The 14,641-nt window shown below is 45.0% G+C and overlaps 1 protein-coding gene across 3 annotated transcripts in view; it reads left to right on the top strand.

Moving 5' to 3' along the window:
- ZBTB40 (zinc finger and BTB domain containing 40) overlaps nucleotides 1-14,641 on the top strand; it is a 60,285-nt gene that overhangs the window by 22,969 nt on the left and 22,675 nt on the right. For all 3 annotated transcript variants that reach the window (XM_079776721.1, XM_079776722.1, XM_079776720.1), the window contains 4 exons: nucleotides 2,896-3,655; nucleotides 4,104-4,237; nucleotides 13,431-13,623; nucleotides 14,242-14,384. In XM_079776721.1, the coding sequence (XP_079632847.1) occupies nucleotides 2,971-3,655; nucleotides 4,104-4,237; nucleotides 13,431-13,623; nucleotides 14,242-14,384 (1,155 nt within the window). In that variant the 5' untranslated portion in view covers nucleotides 2,896-2,970. The remainder of the gene's footprint in view (nucleotides 1-2,895; nucleotides 3,656-4,103; nucleotides 4,238-13,430; nucleotides 13,624-14,241; nucleotides 14,385-14,641) is intronic.

Below are 14,641 nucleotides of genomic sequence, written 5' to 3'. Positions count from 1 at the left end.
TTAAAGATACCCTCTGACATTTTCTACTGTTAGCTTTTATAGATTTACCTTTCACATTCATGTTTCCTCATATGGCTTATAATAGTGAGCTCTTTTCTATATTTTCCTTTTTCCCTGTGTGAGTCTATGCCTAGGGTTTTGAAAGTATTCTGGGTTTTTTCTGCTGCATGTCAAAGACCAGTTTTTATGTTAATTTCTCTGCTCAGGATTTCTGTAGGATGCAGGGTGTACATGTGGATGTTACACCTCTATGGCATAAGCCTTCAGATTACCACTTGTTCTGATCGATGGCACATGCCCTTTCTGAGCAGCACTTCAAAATGTACGAAGAAGTGGAAAATTGGGTCTCTGAATGGTTTGCCTCAAAACAAGAAAAGTTCTATTGGGACGGTATCCACAAATTACCTGAAAGATGGGGGAAATGTGTAGCTAGCGATGGACATTACTTTGAATAAAGCACTTTTGATGTTTCTCTTGAAATTATCGTGTTTTCCTTGATTACAAAATCCGCATTATTAACCTGTACACTTGGTATAAAGCAAAAAGTATAGTAAAAATAACAGGATAGAAAGACATATGTCAAAATAACACTGGTTGCCTTTGTTAGCAGAATTATGGATAATGCCCTTTCTACTCCACCATTATTTCTTTTTTTTTTACATTGAACAATTTAGCATTTTACATTGTTAGATGTTAGTTTATTCATAGTCTCTGCACCAAATTTGAGGTTTTATCGTAAGTGGTTTGCTTCTCTACGTATTTTACAGAAAGCAGCTGATAATTCTGAAGGACAAGGAAGTGAGGAGGCTGACATGAGACGTAAAAGAGTTGAAGCTCTTAAGATATAGACTGGAAATGGTTTTCTTAGAGAAAATTGAAACTTAGGATAGAGAATTGTGTTAAGCCTTTTGTAGTTCGGTCATCAGTATTCTCTTACCTTAATTTTTCTTTCCCTTGTTTTGGCAGCACTTGTTATACCTCCCACAGCCCATTAGCTACCTAGGAAGGAGCAAGGGAGGACTATAAGGTCAAGCTTAATTATGCTAAGAGGGCTCTGCCCTCCAAGCTGGGTCTTGTTTTTCGCCCTGCCACCGGTCAGTCCAAGGCTTAGCCCTATAGCCGCTCCCTACAGATAAGGAGTATGAAAAGAAAAAGGGAGACAAGGATGACTTCTAGGTTTTTAGCCTGAACAACCAGAAGGACAGAATTGCTGTGAAGTGGGAAGATGGCAGGAGAGTTTTAGATGTAAGTTTAAGAAACATGTCAGGTCTCCAGTTGGAGATTTGCGTGCATAGTTGAAGGTGTACATTGGGTGTTCCAAGGAGAGGTCTGAGATGGAAATACAAATCTGAAAGCTGTCTGCATTTAGAGATTTCACACTTAAGGAATCAGATGAGAGAGAAGATATGAGGTGAGATGACTGAGTCCTGAAGCACTCCAAACTTGAGAGGTCAAGTGATGCAGAGGGCATCTGGCCAAAGGAAACTAAGAAGGCTAGTGAGGTGCTAGGAGAACCAGAGAGCAGGAGCAAGTGGCAATGCATTTAAGAGGGAGGCAATGGTGACTTGTGTACAATGTTGCAGGTAGGTGGGATAAGATGAGGACATCCTCCTATCTAATAAAAGAGTAATATGCAAATTGACCATCACTCCAAGACACAAGATGGCCACCCCCATGTGGTCAAAGATGGCTGCCCCCATGTGGACACAAGATGGCCGCCACAAGATGGCCTGCAGGGGAGGGCAGTTGTGGGCAATTAGGGGTGAGGAGGGCAGCTGGGGGAGACCAGGCCAGGAAGGGAGGGCAGTTGGGGGCGATCAGGCCATCAGGGAGGGCAGTTAGGGGTGACCGGGTCAGCAGAGGAGGGCAGTTGGGGGAGACCAAGCTAGCAGGGGAGGGCAGTTGGGGGAGGACCAGGCCTGAAGGGGAGGGCTATTGGGGGGACAGGCCTGCAGTGGAGGGCAGTTAGCGGTGACCAGGCACGCAGGGGAGGGCAGTTAGGGATGACCAGGCCAGCAGGGGAGGGCAGTTAGAGGCGACCAGGCCTGCAGGGGAGGACAGTTAAGGGTGACCAGAGTGGCAGGGGAGGGCAGTTAGGGGTGACCAGGCTGACAGGGGAGGGCAGTTAGGGGCAGTCGGGCCGGCCGGGGAGCAGTTAGGCGTCGATCAGGCTGGCAGGGGAGTGGTTAGGGGGTGATCAGGCTGGCAGGCAGAAGCAGTTAGGGGCAATCAGGCAGAGGCAGGCGAGCAGTTGGGAGCCAGCAGTCCTGGATTGTGAGAGGGATAGCCAACTGCCTGTTTAGGCCTGATCCCGGTGGGATTGGACCTAAATGGGCGGTCGGACATCCCTCAAGGGGTCCCAGATTGGAGAGGGTGCAGGCTGGGCTGAGGGACACCTCCTCTCCCCTCCACCCTACCCCCCCCATGCACAAATTTCGTGCACCGGGCCTCTAGTTATGTTATAACTGTCTATATATTTGTCTCCTTCAGTTGGCTGAGAACTCATGGATAGCAGGAACACATACAGCTTTGAAAGCAGTGAGATATGGGCATGCCATTTAATGGCTGCTTTCCCTTAGGCTGGTTCTCTCAGCTCCTTGCATTTCAGTCTCATCTGAAAATGGGGAGGATGTAATATCTTTCCCCATGTAGAGTTGTGAGGCTTAAATAAGATCATCCAGGTGAAGCACTAAGTATCATCCTGTTCATGTAGTTAAACACATGACAGTTATCAGCACTGTTAATTTTATAATCCTGGCTCAGTGCCCCTTCATATGAAGCAACATTTGTTAATGAATGAGTGAATTGCCTTTTGTTGGCTTGTTTTAATATTTCATTCAAGGCACTTCCCTGTGTGTTGTGAAGTATTAACATGGCCTTTTGGGGTTTCTCTAGGATCTAGTGCTGATCCTCACAAAGCAGATCCTGGAAGAAGAGAGGAAGAGAGGGCCTCGAGGCAGAGCCGATGCGATGGAGCTCCCCAACTACAGCCGGCAGCTGCTCCAGCAGCTCTACACGCTGTGCAAGGAGCAGCAGTTCTGTGACTGCACCATTTCCATTGGGACCATTTACTTCAGGGCCCACAAACTTGTCCTGGCTGCTGCCAGCCTCCTCTTCAAAACCCTGCTGGACAACACAGACACCATCTCCATTGATGCATCCGTGGTGAGCCCCGAGGAGTTCGCCCTCTTGTTAGAGATGATGTACACTGGCAGACTACCTGTGGGCAAGCACAACTTCTCCAAAATCATCTCTTTAGCCGACAGCCTCCAGATGTTTGACGTGGCTGTTAGTTGTAAAAATCTTCTGAGTAGCCTTGTAAACTGCTCTGTTCAGGGTCAGGTGGTGAGGGATGGCTCCGTGCCACCCTCGGAGTCATTCAGGAAGGAGTCAGAGAAGCCCGAAGAAGAAATCCTTTCTTCAGAGGGTGCGGGAGAGCCGCCTCCTCCCCGGGAGGGTTCCACCCCTGTGAAGGCCGAGACGCAGGAAGCCGTCCCTACTGTTGCACAAGAGATGAGTGTGGGTCCTTCCCCTGCCCAGGAGCGTCAGGGGGATGCAGACGCCCCAGCGGAGACTCCTCTCACTGCGGAAATCTGTCCCTCCTCCCCTGTTGTCCAAGCCTTCAGTGAGGCAAAGGAGGCCAGCACAGAACCAGGTAATGCGCGTGTAATAGTTGTTTTGTAATCTATCCTATCGTCAATGACTGGATTCAATGACCTTTATGAATTTTTTTGTTTCATTGATAAACTTACCAAAGACCACTGTTAGATAGGACATAAAAATCCAATACATTACTCCTACCAGGGCATTCTTCTTGTAAAAGTATCTGTGTTTGTGAGTGTTAAAAATCTGAAGCTGAACTACAGAGCAGAAAAGCAATATTGGAATAACTGCACCATTTTTTATACTTGCCCATTACTTTAACCAGGATGAGGATGGCACAAAGAAGGAAGATGTTAGAGACACAGTTTTCTATTTATTACTGATAACTGGTGTGCTGCATGACTCACAAGTGCAGTTTATGACCTGAAGCTTCTCAGCTTAAACTTTTAAGTCATTTCAAGTAATGAATCACTGATTTTTTTATTTTGTTTTACATTCAGAGTATGAGACAAAACACTACCAGATGAATTTTCTTCTAGAAAATGAAAGTATCTTCTCAGACGCACTCTTGGTTACCCAGGATGTTTTAAAAAAACTAGAGGAATGTTCAGAAATTAAAGGTTTCCAGAAGGAGGTAGGTACTGAGTTTTACTTTCTAGTTTCGTGTTCTCAGGGTACCAGATCTGCTTCTAAAATAGGACAGAAATATGAAAATGCAAAATCCCCCAGAGTTTCAGTTTTTTCAAACTATTTTTTTTACATTTATTCCCTAAAGTACTAGGCAATATACTTTCAAAACAAAATTGTATTTTGATTAACAGGTGAATTCCAGCTTATAACTAATTTTGATTCTTAAGTGATTATAACATTCCCTCCGGTTAATCAAGTGTTAAACAAAACAACAAATACTTAACACATGGTACAAAAAGGCTGTAATATAAACTTACCTGGTAAATTGTATCCAATGTTTAGGACTACAGTGGCCATTTTCAGCTATCCAAACAAAAATGGTGAACATTTAGTATGCTATGTTTGGAGCATGTGTTATCTCATTTAATCCTCACAAAAATCATCGAGGTGGATGCTACTTTTTTTTTCTTTAGCCTTGTTTTATGGATGAGAAAACTATCTTAAGGAGATGCTGTAACTTGGCCAAGTCACAGAACTTGTGAGACTGAGCAAGAATTCAAACTAAGCATTCTAACTTGATCTGTTCTCATACATGTTGAGTTAATACTGTCTCCCAAAGGGTAAAAGTGCTGTGTGTATATCATCTATAATAATAAAAGCATAATATGCTAATTAGACTGACAACTTTCCAGAGGAAGCCGGGGCTGCGAGGGAAGCCCAGGTCCCTGGTGCCAGAAGGAAGCCGGTGCTGGCAGCCGGGGGAAAAACTCTTTTTATTTTTTAAAGAGCAGAGAGGAAGGGAAAGGGAGACAGAGAAAAAAACATCAATGATGTAAGAGAATCATTGATCGGCTGCCTCCTGCATGCCCCACACTGGGGATCGAGCCCACAACCCGAGCATGTGCCCTTGACTGGAATCGAACCTGGGACCCTTCGGTCCCCAGGCCGACGCTCTATCCACTGAGCCAAACCAGCTAGGGCAGGAAGGCCTATTCTTGCAAGAATTTTGTGCATCGGGCCTCTAGTGTATGTATAAATGTTCAGGAATTAATTGACATAAAACTGCCAAATGGTAATCAGGCTCTGTTTCTTAGCCAACCTTTTTTTTCTTCTTCAATATCTCAGTGAGACACACCCCCACCTGTAGGCTCCCTCACTCCCCAATTCCTCACAACCTTGCAGGATTGATCCCAGGGCCATTTTGGAACTCCCCTTGCTTCCCCTTTCCCCCAGCCCTCCCGTTCCAGAGGCGCTGGCAGGGGAGAGGGCACTGCCCCCCAGGCTTCCTCATCTGATTGGTGGGCAGTGTTGTGAGGCCTCCCATGCTGCTATAGGTGTTTAGTTTTTGTTAGTTACTATTAATCCGATAAATAAATGCCTTCTAATATTTAAATGTATCCCTGATGCATAGTAAAATTTTTTTTAAAAGAACGAAGTCAAGGTCAAGTACTTACTTTAACCATGGTTAATCAACAGTTGGCTATAAATTATTTTCTTAAGAAATAAGCTATTTACAAGAGTGGGCTAACCCTGAGGACTCTCTTAGGGAGGGTTCAAGTTAAAAGCCTTGGTATACTTTGAACCAGTTATGCTGAAGGACATTATGGTTTTATGTTTTTGCACTTGGATGTTCTCTTAACTGTTTAATGCATCATTTTGTCACTAGTTTGTTACAGGCAGTCCTTGGGTTATGTCGGTCTCAACGTATGTCATTTTGTGGTTACGTCACCATCTCCCAGTTATTTATTAAAAAAAAAAAGTTTCAACGTATATGTGCTTTATGTTTTTTATTATTTATTTACCACAAGTAAAGGTCAGGAATTCTTACCTTTCTTTTAAGTTTTTTTTTACTGTTTCACTTCATTACTGCTGTGTATGTGCTCCATGTGAGTGACGTAGGTGCTTACGTAGGTGGGTTTCCAACTTACAGTGAAAATCGCATTACGTCACGCCATAGGAATGGATCTCCGACATAACCCGAGACCTACTGTACTTTGATAGCTAGCTGTAGTCATAACTCTTTGTTTTTTCTCTTAAGGTTTCCTCTCCTCTTAAGTTTGGATGCAGAGAGCAACATCATCCCTTAGTCAGCAATACTGAAATTATTAATGACACCTCTGTACTTACTTGAATTCTGTCTTAATGCATTTTTTTCCTATCACTGGTGCCTAAAAGTATCTGGCACATAACGGGTGCTCAAAAATATTTACAGACATGGACTCCTTTAACATTTTCCCCTCCAATTCTTATCCTAATCTTTTGATGGCAATAACATTACTGGTACTTTGAAAGAACACTGAATCACTGCTGGCAATCATTACAGGCTTATGTTATTTCTTCCTCGGTTTTTAGAGGTCAAAGTAAGAGCTCTACACACCATTTGGTGGCTATATTTAAAATTGATTCTGTTATATTCCATAATAAATCTTCCTGCTGCAGAAAGGAAAAAGATACTTCAAGAACATAAGATTACATTAAATAAAATATAGCATTAGGGAGGTGCTGCTTTCTTAGGCCCCGCACTTCTCTCTCTTTTTACTTGCTTTTAGACAGCTTTATTGAGGTATGATTAACATATAGTAAACTGCACATACTATTTAAAGTGTACAGTTTGACAAGTTTTGAAACCTGAAACCATCACTACAATCAAGATAGTAAAGAGTCTGCTGTTTCTAAAAGTTTTAGTTCCCTTGGTAACCCCTCCCTCCTCCTCCTTCCACTCGCCCATGCCCAGGTAGCACTGATCTGCTTTCTGCCACTATAGTTAATTTGCATTTTCTAGAATCTATACTAATAAAAGGGTAATATGCTAATTAGACCAGGTTGACCGGCCATCTTCTGGATATCCGACTTCCTTCCTGACAAAGCCATGGTGGTGTGGGCTGAGGCAGAGGCAGTTAGGGGCAATCAGGCTGGCAGGGGAGGGAAGTTGGGGGCAAGATCAGGCTGGCAGGGGGTTAGGGGCAATCAGGCCATCAGGGGAGGGCAGTTGGGGGCGAGATCAGGCCGGCAGGGGAGGGCAGTTGGGGGTGAGATCAGATCAGCAGGGGAGGGCCATTGGGGGCGAGATCAGGCCAGCAGGGGAAGGCAGTTGGAGGCGAGATCAGGCCGGCAGGGGAGGGCCGTTGGGGGCGAGATCAGGCAGGCAGAGGCAGTTAGGGGTGATCAGGCTGGCAGGGGAGAGCAGTTAGGGGCGATCAGGCAGACAGGCAGAGGCAGTTAGGGGTGATCAGGCAGGCAGTCAGAGAGGTTAGGGGTGATCAAGCAGGCAGGCAGAGGGGTTAGGGGCAATCAGGCAGGCAGGCAAAGGCAGTTAGGGGTGGTCAGGCAGTTGAGTGGTTAGGAGCCAGTGGTCCCAGATTGCGAGAGGGATGTCTGACTTACGGTTTAGGCCCAATCCCACAGGCAGTCAGACATCCCTTAAGGGGTCCCTGATTGGAGAGGGTGCAGGCTGGGCTGAGGGAACCCGCCCCCCATGTATGAATTTCGTGCACCGGGCCACTAGTACTCTATAAATGGAGTCATATAGTCTGTATTCCTTTGGTCTGGCTTCTTTCATTCAGCATACTTATTTTGAGGTTGCATATTCATTCCTTTTTACTGCTGAGCAGTGTCCATTGTGTGGATGTACAGTTTATCTAGCTCTGCTAACCTTGTGACCTTGAGCAACTTCATCTCTCTAAGCCAGGGGTCCTCAAACTTTTTAAACAGGGGGCCAGTTCACTGTCCCTCAGACCGTTGGAGGGCCGGACTATAGTTTAAAAAAAACTATGAACAAATTCCTATGCACACTGCACATATCTTATTTTGAAGTAAAAAAACAAAACGGCAAAAACACCCGCATGTGGCCCGTAAGCCGTAGTTTGAGGACGCCTGCTCTAAGCCTTTATTTTCTAATTGGTAAAATGGGTATGTTATCACCTATATCTCAGAATCATGGTGAAATTAAGGTTATTTATATGAAAGTCATACTAAAATGCCAGGCACATAAAAGGACTCAGTAGGTGCAACTGTTGTTTGTTATACATTAACACAGCCTTTTTAGACAGAGTTGATCTTGAAACCCCTTTTTCACCTCATACCTTTTTTTTTTTCTTTTTCCAAAACAAAACACTTTCTTCTTAGCTCCAATGACATTTTTGCCATCTTTCCCCCAAAACATTTCTAGGACACAAAATAGATTCATAATTGTTTAATTAGATACATTTTATATATTGTTAACATAATGGCTCCCATAGAAATAAACTAAATATTTTGTACACATAGTTTTATTTACTCTGCCACATTCATAATACACCAAACTTCACCTCATGCCTTTTCATATCCTAGTACCATGGTCATTTACTCCTACACGAGATGGTTTGCTGTCATTTTCGGCATAATTTGCAAGTCATGTTTTCAAATATGTGCCATTCCCATCTTGGAAGTAGCTTCCTGGTCTGTATGTGTAGTGTCTCCTACACAGCCATCACCTCTACAACAGTTCAGTGTATATAAAAATCATCTGGGGCTTGTTAAAATGTACATCTCCAGACCACATTTCCAGAGAGTCTGATTCCTATGTTGTGGTAGGACTTGGACATCTCCCTCTTTAACAGCTTCCCTGTGGGATGCTGTTCGGTATCTCTAAACCACATTTTTGAGAAGCACTGCTGGAAAATTAATGGCTCACAAATTCTTAGTGTATGATGGCAGATGTCACAGTTTCTCTGCTGACATTTCTTAAACTTTTGTGGGGTCACTGAATGTCCATTGTTCCAAGGGTTACTCTTTGCTTTCCCCTTGATTCAGGAAATATTTACTGCATCTGGTATGTGCCAGACATTGAGCTGGTTGCTAGGAAAACAAACCTAAGACTAGATCCCTATCCTTATAGAATGTCCTAAGAGCAAAGAAATCTGCCAGGTGTAATTTGTGGGGAATGTACACAGAAGCCACCAAACTACAGGAATCACCAAAAGACATCAGTGTTCAGAGTATTTAAGAATTGTTCTGCACCATTCTACATTTCAACTACAATTGTAAAGGTTGTTTGGAGGGTTCAGTTTGTTTGTTGTTGTTTTTCTGCTTACATATTTTTAGATCCCAAAGAGCTTTGAGTATTTTTTGTTGGTGGTGGTGGTTGTTATTTGGTTAATTATCCTATATAAATAAAGAGCTAATATGCAAACGGTTGTCACTCCCTCATGCCCTCACAGCTCAGACACTCAACAATGGGGAGAGAGGAATGGGGACCAGCCAGGCACAAATGAGCTCATGAGAGAGGAATGGGGACCAGCCAGGCTGCGGCCTGGGAGAGGGACAAGCTGCCTGCACCTGAAGCCCGGGAGAGGGATAAACCGTCCGCCCCGCGGTCCTGGGTGCCAGTGGCTGCGGCTGCAGCTGCGGCCCGGGAGAGGGACAAACCGCCCGCCCCATGGTCCCCGGTGCCAGTGCTTGTGGCTGCGGCCCGGGTGAAGCCATCCGCCCACTGTCCCCTGCGGCTGCAGTCAGCCTAGGCAAAGCTGGCCCGGGTCCTGAGTGCCTGTGACCGGCCGGAGGAGGGAATCCTGGGTCCCGGGTGCAGGGCAAGGCAGAGGCGGTTAGGGGCGATCAGGCAGGCAGGCAGAGGTGGTTACGGGTGATCAGGCAGGCAGGCAGGCAGGCGAGCGGTTAGGAGCCAGTGGTCCCGGATTGCGAGAGGCAGTCAGACATCCCCCGAGGGGTCCTGGACTGGAGAGGGTTTAGGCCAGGCTGAGAGGACCCTGCTCCCCCATACACAAATTTTGTGTACTGGGCCTCTAGTCATAACATAATTGGAAATAGTTTAATGTTAAAAATAATCTATGCTTGGACTGGCTGGTGTGGCTCAGTGGTTGAATGTCGACCTATGAGCTAGGAGGTCATGGTTCGATTCCCGGACAGGGCACATGCCTGGGTTGTGGGCTTGATCCCCAGTAGGGGGCGTGCAGAAGGCAGCCTATCAATGATTCTCATCATTGATGTTTCTATCTCTCCCTTCCTCTCTGAAATTAATAAAAAAAATGTATTTAAAAAATAATTTATCCTTAGATGTGTCATTGTAAGGCTTGATTTAAGGCTTATGAGCGATTTCTGGTTGAGGTGGACCGCCTGTACCTTTTCTGAAAAACAGACCAGGCTGTGCAGCTGGCCTGAGTTTAGGAAGGACACCATGGACCAGTGTCCTGATTATTTTATTTCCTGAGATAAATGATGAAAGGTGGCAAAGCCATTCCCTGAGCAATGATTATGGCAACATGAGAAGAGGCTGTGTTGTTTGAATTATGTGAAACCAAAGCCAAAACTGATTACGGAGAAGTGTGTTGGGTGCTGGGATGAGGCCGTGTCTTCTGCCTGTCTTTGTGTTCTGTCCCCTACCCATTAGAAAAAGCAGGAACTGACCTAAGAGGCTTTCTGGCTGCGCTTAGTAAAATCTTTATTTAAAGGCAAACTCAGGCTTTTTTTCAGCTTTTACGCTAGAACTTTTTATTGTCTTCTTTATTCCTAGCCATGTCCCTGCTTTTAATTAATTGTGTGTATAGCAAAGTGAGCCTTTCACTAGAATAAAGAGATTCCCTTTTCTATTATTGATTTCCTTGCTGTTTGAGCCACTTTGTACCTAAAGTTCTAGAAAGACTCCCAAAGCTGAGGATGTAGTAGCATTTTTTTCTCCTTCAGCTTTGTTTCAAAGGCAAACAACTTTTATTACCTGCGAGAATCTGATGTTTTCAACCATGTCACTGCTTTGGAGGTTTGTCAGAAAGTGCAGGTCTGTGCTGTGTGGACTGTGTTCACTGACAGGGTAGGCTGACCTTCTTGATAAGTGAGTTAATAGGATTCACTCTGCAGGTCTATGAGAGATGAAAATACATTTTCCCCCAAATCTCCTCTGTGCTAATTATCAAGTCTAAGATATCCTGCCATCGACAGAAGGGCTAGTGGTGTTATGGCAAAGAAATTTCATTCAGGTAAGCATTTATTAAGCACCTACTATGTACCTATCTCTACTAATCATTGAGACCAAGTGGAATGCTTCAGATTGTCTAGATACTACTACACAGTGTTCACAGTGATGTTGATTCTAGAAGTCCAGTAGAATCCAGTGTACATGGATTTGGTCACACTCAAAATCTGGGAGATGGAACTGGATAAAGAGGGTGCCAGGTCAATGAGCTCAGTGTTTGTTTGTTTTTCCAGACTCCTCTGCTCACTTGCCACGTGACCTGGGTGGGTTACTTCACCTCTCTGACTCATTTAACTAGTCTTGGTAATGCCTCCTGGGAGTGATGTGTGGAGTAAAGTAGATGGCACATGTGCACAGTCTGGGGTGGTGTTGAGCTGCGGTGGTCTGTATCATTCCTGCTCTCAGCATTTAGGGGAGGCATGAGCAAACAAGAATATAGTGTAGCCCAAACAAACCTGCTGGCTAACAGTTGGGAAAATAAGAAAATTCAGTTAAAAGACCTGAGTGTAAGGGGAAGATTAAGTGTTTTATCACATATAATTGAGAGAAAGGAAATTGTCTCATCTTCACTTTACTCACATAAATATGCTTTGATTACACATGTGACTATGAATTTATATGAATTTACTAAGGTACAGTACCTTTAACTCTGAGAATCAAAGGAGTTCCAAATGTGTGGTTAAAGAATAGAACTTTGTTTTCGTTCATGTCTTGGAGTCTGTTACATGGTAGCAATCAATGAGCCCCAGCCTGTAGCAATATGTGACACCCTTCTGTTTAGGCAGATATCCTATTTCAGAAAAGAGCCCTCTCCACTGTGGAGCCCCAGGCAGCGCAGGGGGCTGGTGGAGTAACAGTTTATGAACGCTGGCTCTGATACAGGTCCCCAGTAGGTTCTGGAAGAAAGAGCGGAGAGCAGGGCCATCCAGGCAACTCACTGCTCCCTCCTGGCCCTTTCATCAGCCCACCCCTCCTTCTCTTCCCAGATGGTCACCCTAGCGTCACTGCTGAGCAATGAAGTTAACAAATGTTTTAATTTCACTGCTGAGTAGTTCTGCAGAGGAGGAGACAGCAGAGAGGATAATGAGAAGCACATCAGATGCCACCATTGATGAAAGCTTCTCTTCCCCAGTGGCTCCAGTGATAATGCCAGACAAATTGGATGCTGAGAAAGGTGGATTTGGGCTATTCCGAGAGCTTCGGGTGCACAAAGCTGGCCACCTATAGAGTGAGATAGCTGTATGCCATTTAATTATGATGTGCTAAAGAAAGAAATGAAAATAAAGAGAAAGAAACATGTTTACTTAGGGCATTAGCAATGAGTGAGTCTCTCTCAATTATCCATTGCTATGTAACAAATTACTCTAAAGTTTATTGGCTTAAAAGAACAAACATTTATAACCTCATGGTTTCTGTGGGTCAGGAATCCAGGCCTAGCTTAGCTGAGTCCCTGGCTTGGGGCCTCACAGGGCTGCCCTCTAAGTGTCACCCAGGGCTGCTGACATCTCAGGGCTCAGCTGGGAGAGTGTCTCTCTAAGCTTAGTCACGTGACCTTTGGCAGGCTTTGGAAGAGCCACTTCCAAGTTCACTCACTGACTGTTGGCCAGAGAATTTAGCTCCTGGCCGCTCTGTCGGCAGCTTACAACATGGCAGCTTGCATCAGAGCAAAGACGGCGCACACATAGGCAACGTGGAAGTCACAGTGACCTCATCTCAGAAGTGGTATCCATTACCTTTGCCTGTTACCTTCCTTAGTTATTAGGGTCAGCCCAAGGGCATGAGTGCCTGGAGGCAGGGATATTGAGAACCATTATAGAAGCTGCCTACCTCAGGTCCCTACTGCTGTCAGGGAAAAGGCATTCTATAGAGAGTGTAGGCCAGCTAACAGAAACATGAAGGGTTGAATACGTGTGACTAGAGGGGATTAAGCATTCAATTGGTGTCTGAATCTTATTTATTATTTTAAACATAGAGACAAGATAAGTTCATGGTAGTTACTCCAGTAACCAACAAGGAAGGCTGAAAAGGAGTGGTCAGAAAGTGCTTATCCAAAATGCTTCATTCAGTCTGATGAAGTTAGAGGAGAATTGTTATACAGAGGCAATAGCAGTGCCAAATGGCACAGAAAGGTCAAGTGGGTGGGGATCAAATTGTTGAGGGCCTTACTTGCCAAAGTCAAGGAGCGTGGGGTTCTTGCGTCGAGCTAATCTTTCTGGGTACTTGTGTTCCGTAGACCATGATGGGATGTCTTGTGGGTGCAGAAGGACATTCAGCATTCCAGAGAATCCTGGATAAAGTAAGAGACGAGAGCCTGGATGTTCAGACGGTTGTGTCCCTGCTGAGGCTGTACCAGGATTCTAATCCTGCAGTGAAGACAGCGCTGTCAGGTGGAAAGCCAGAGGATGTGGAAGCCGTGCAGCCAAGAGGTAGGAGAAACCCATCCACTGGGTCGCCCAGTTTTATTCTGGGCAGATGCTATGAAGTTTGCTCCAGTGATTCATTATTCAGTGGCCTAGTTATTGTTAAGTGATTTTCACATAAATTGTGCATGTAACTCCAGAAGCTGCGTGTTAAATATGTACAAGCTAAATTGGAGACTCCATGTCTATCCCCTCGTGTGCTAAACTAGTCTGACACCTTGAGGTTGGAGAATGCCCTCAGTGTTCTTCTGCCCTTCACAAAGCCGCACACCCTCCTCGATGTGTTGAGCCCAGGGCGAGCTGGTTCGCTGATAGCACTTTTAAAGGCTCAGCTTGTCTCATTGGGGCTCGGTACAAAGCAGTGGCCTTGCCAACCAGAAGTTAACCTCTGGCTGGCTCTGCGGCTTTGTGTTTCGACAGATAAATGAAACACTTTTCCTTTCATACAATTTAAACAGAATAATAAAGTATTTTCCTCTCCAAAAAGCGAGATTCTGCATTTGGATCCTCAGAATAGGCCGAGAATCACTTTGCTATTCTGTTAGATCTCTCTTGACAAACCATGCTGTCATTTTCTTCAAATTGACCGGCTTCTCTTGTGCGTCTCTAACTCTTTCCCCACAGGGAGCACAGGAGAGGGAAAGACCTTGTCCGCTCTGTTACTAGAACACAAAGAGGACCTGATCCAGTGTGTAACCCAGCTGAGACCTATTATGGAGTTCCTGGAAACAGCCACGGAGGGATTCCTGCCCGGCACCGAGAAAAGGGTAGCTGTCGAGTATCTCTCCTCCCTTCTGAATTTATAAGGCACTGTGTTTTTTTATTTTTATTTTTTTAAATATATTTTATTGATTTTTTATAGAGAGGAAGAGAGAGGGATAGAGAGTTAGAAACATCGATAAGAGAGAAACATCGATCAGCTGCCTCTTGCACACCCCCTACTGGGGATGTGCCCGCAACCAAGATACATGCCCTTGACCGGAATCGAACCTGGGACCCTTGAGTCCGCAGGCCGACGCTCTAT

Source organism: Cnephaeus nilssonii (genome assembly GCF_951640355.1).
Source record: "Cnephaeus nilssonii genome assembly, chromosome: 7".
NCBI lineage: Eukaryota > Metazoa > Chordata > Mammalia > Chiroptera > Vespertilionidae > Cnephaeus > Cnephaeus nilssonii.
The sequence above is the reverse complement of the archived record's forward strand: the minus strand, read 5'-3'. Positions and strand labels throughout refer to the sequence as shown.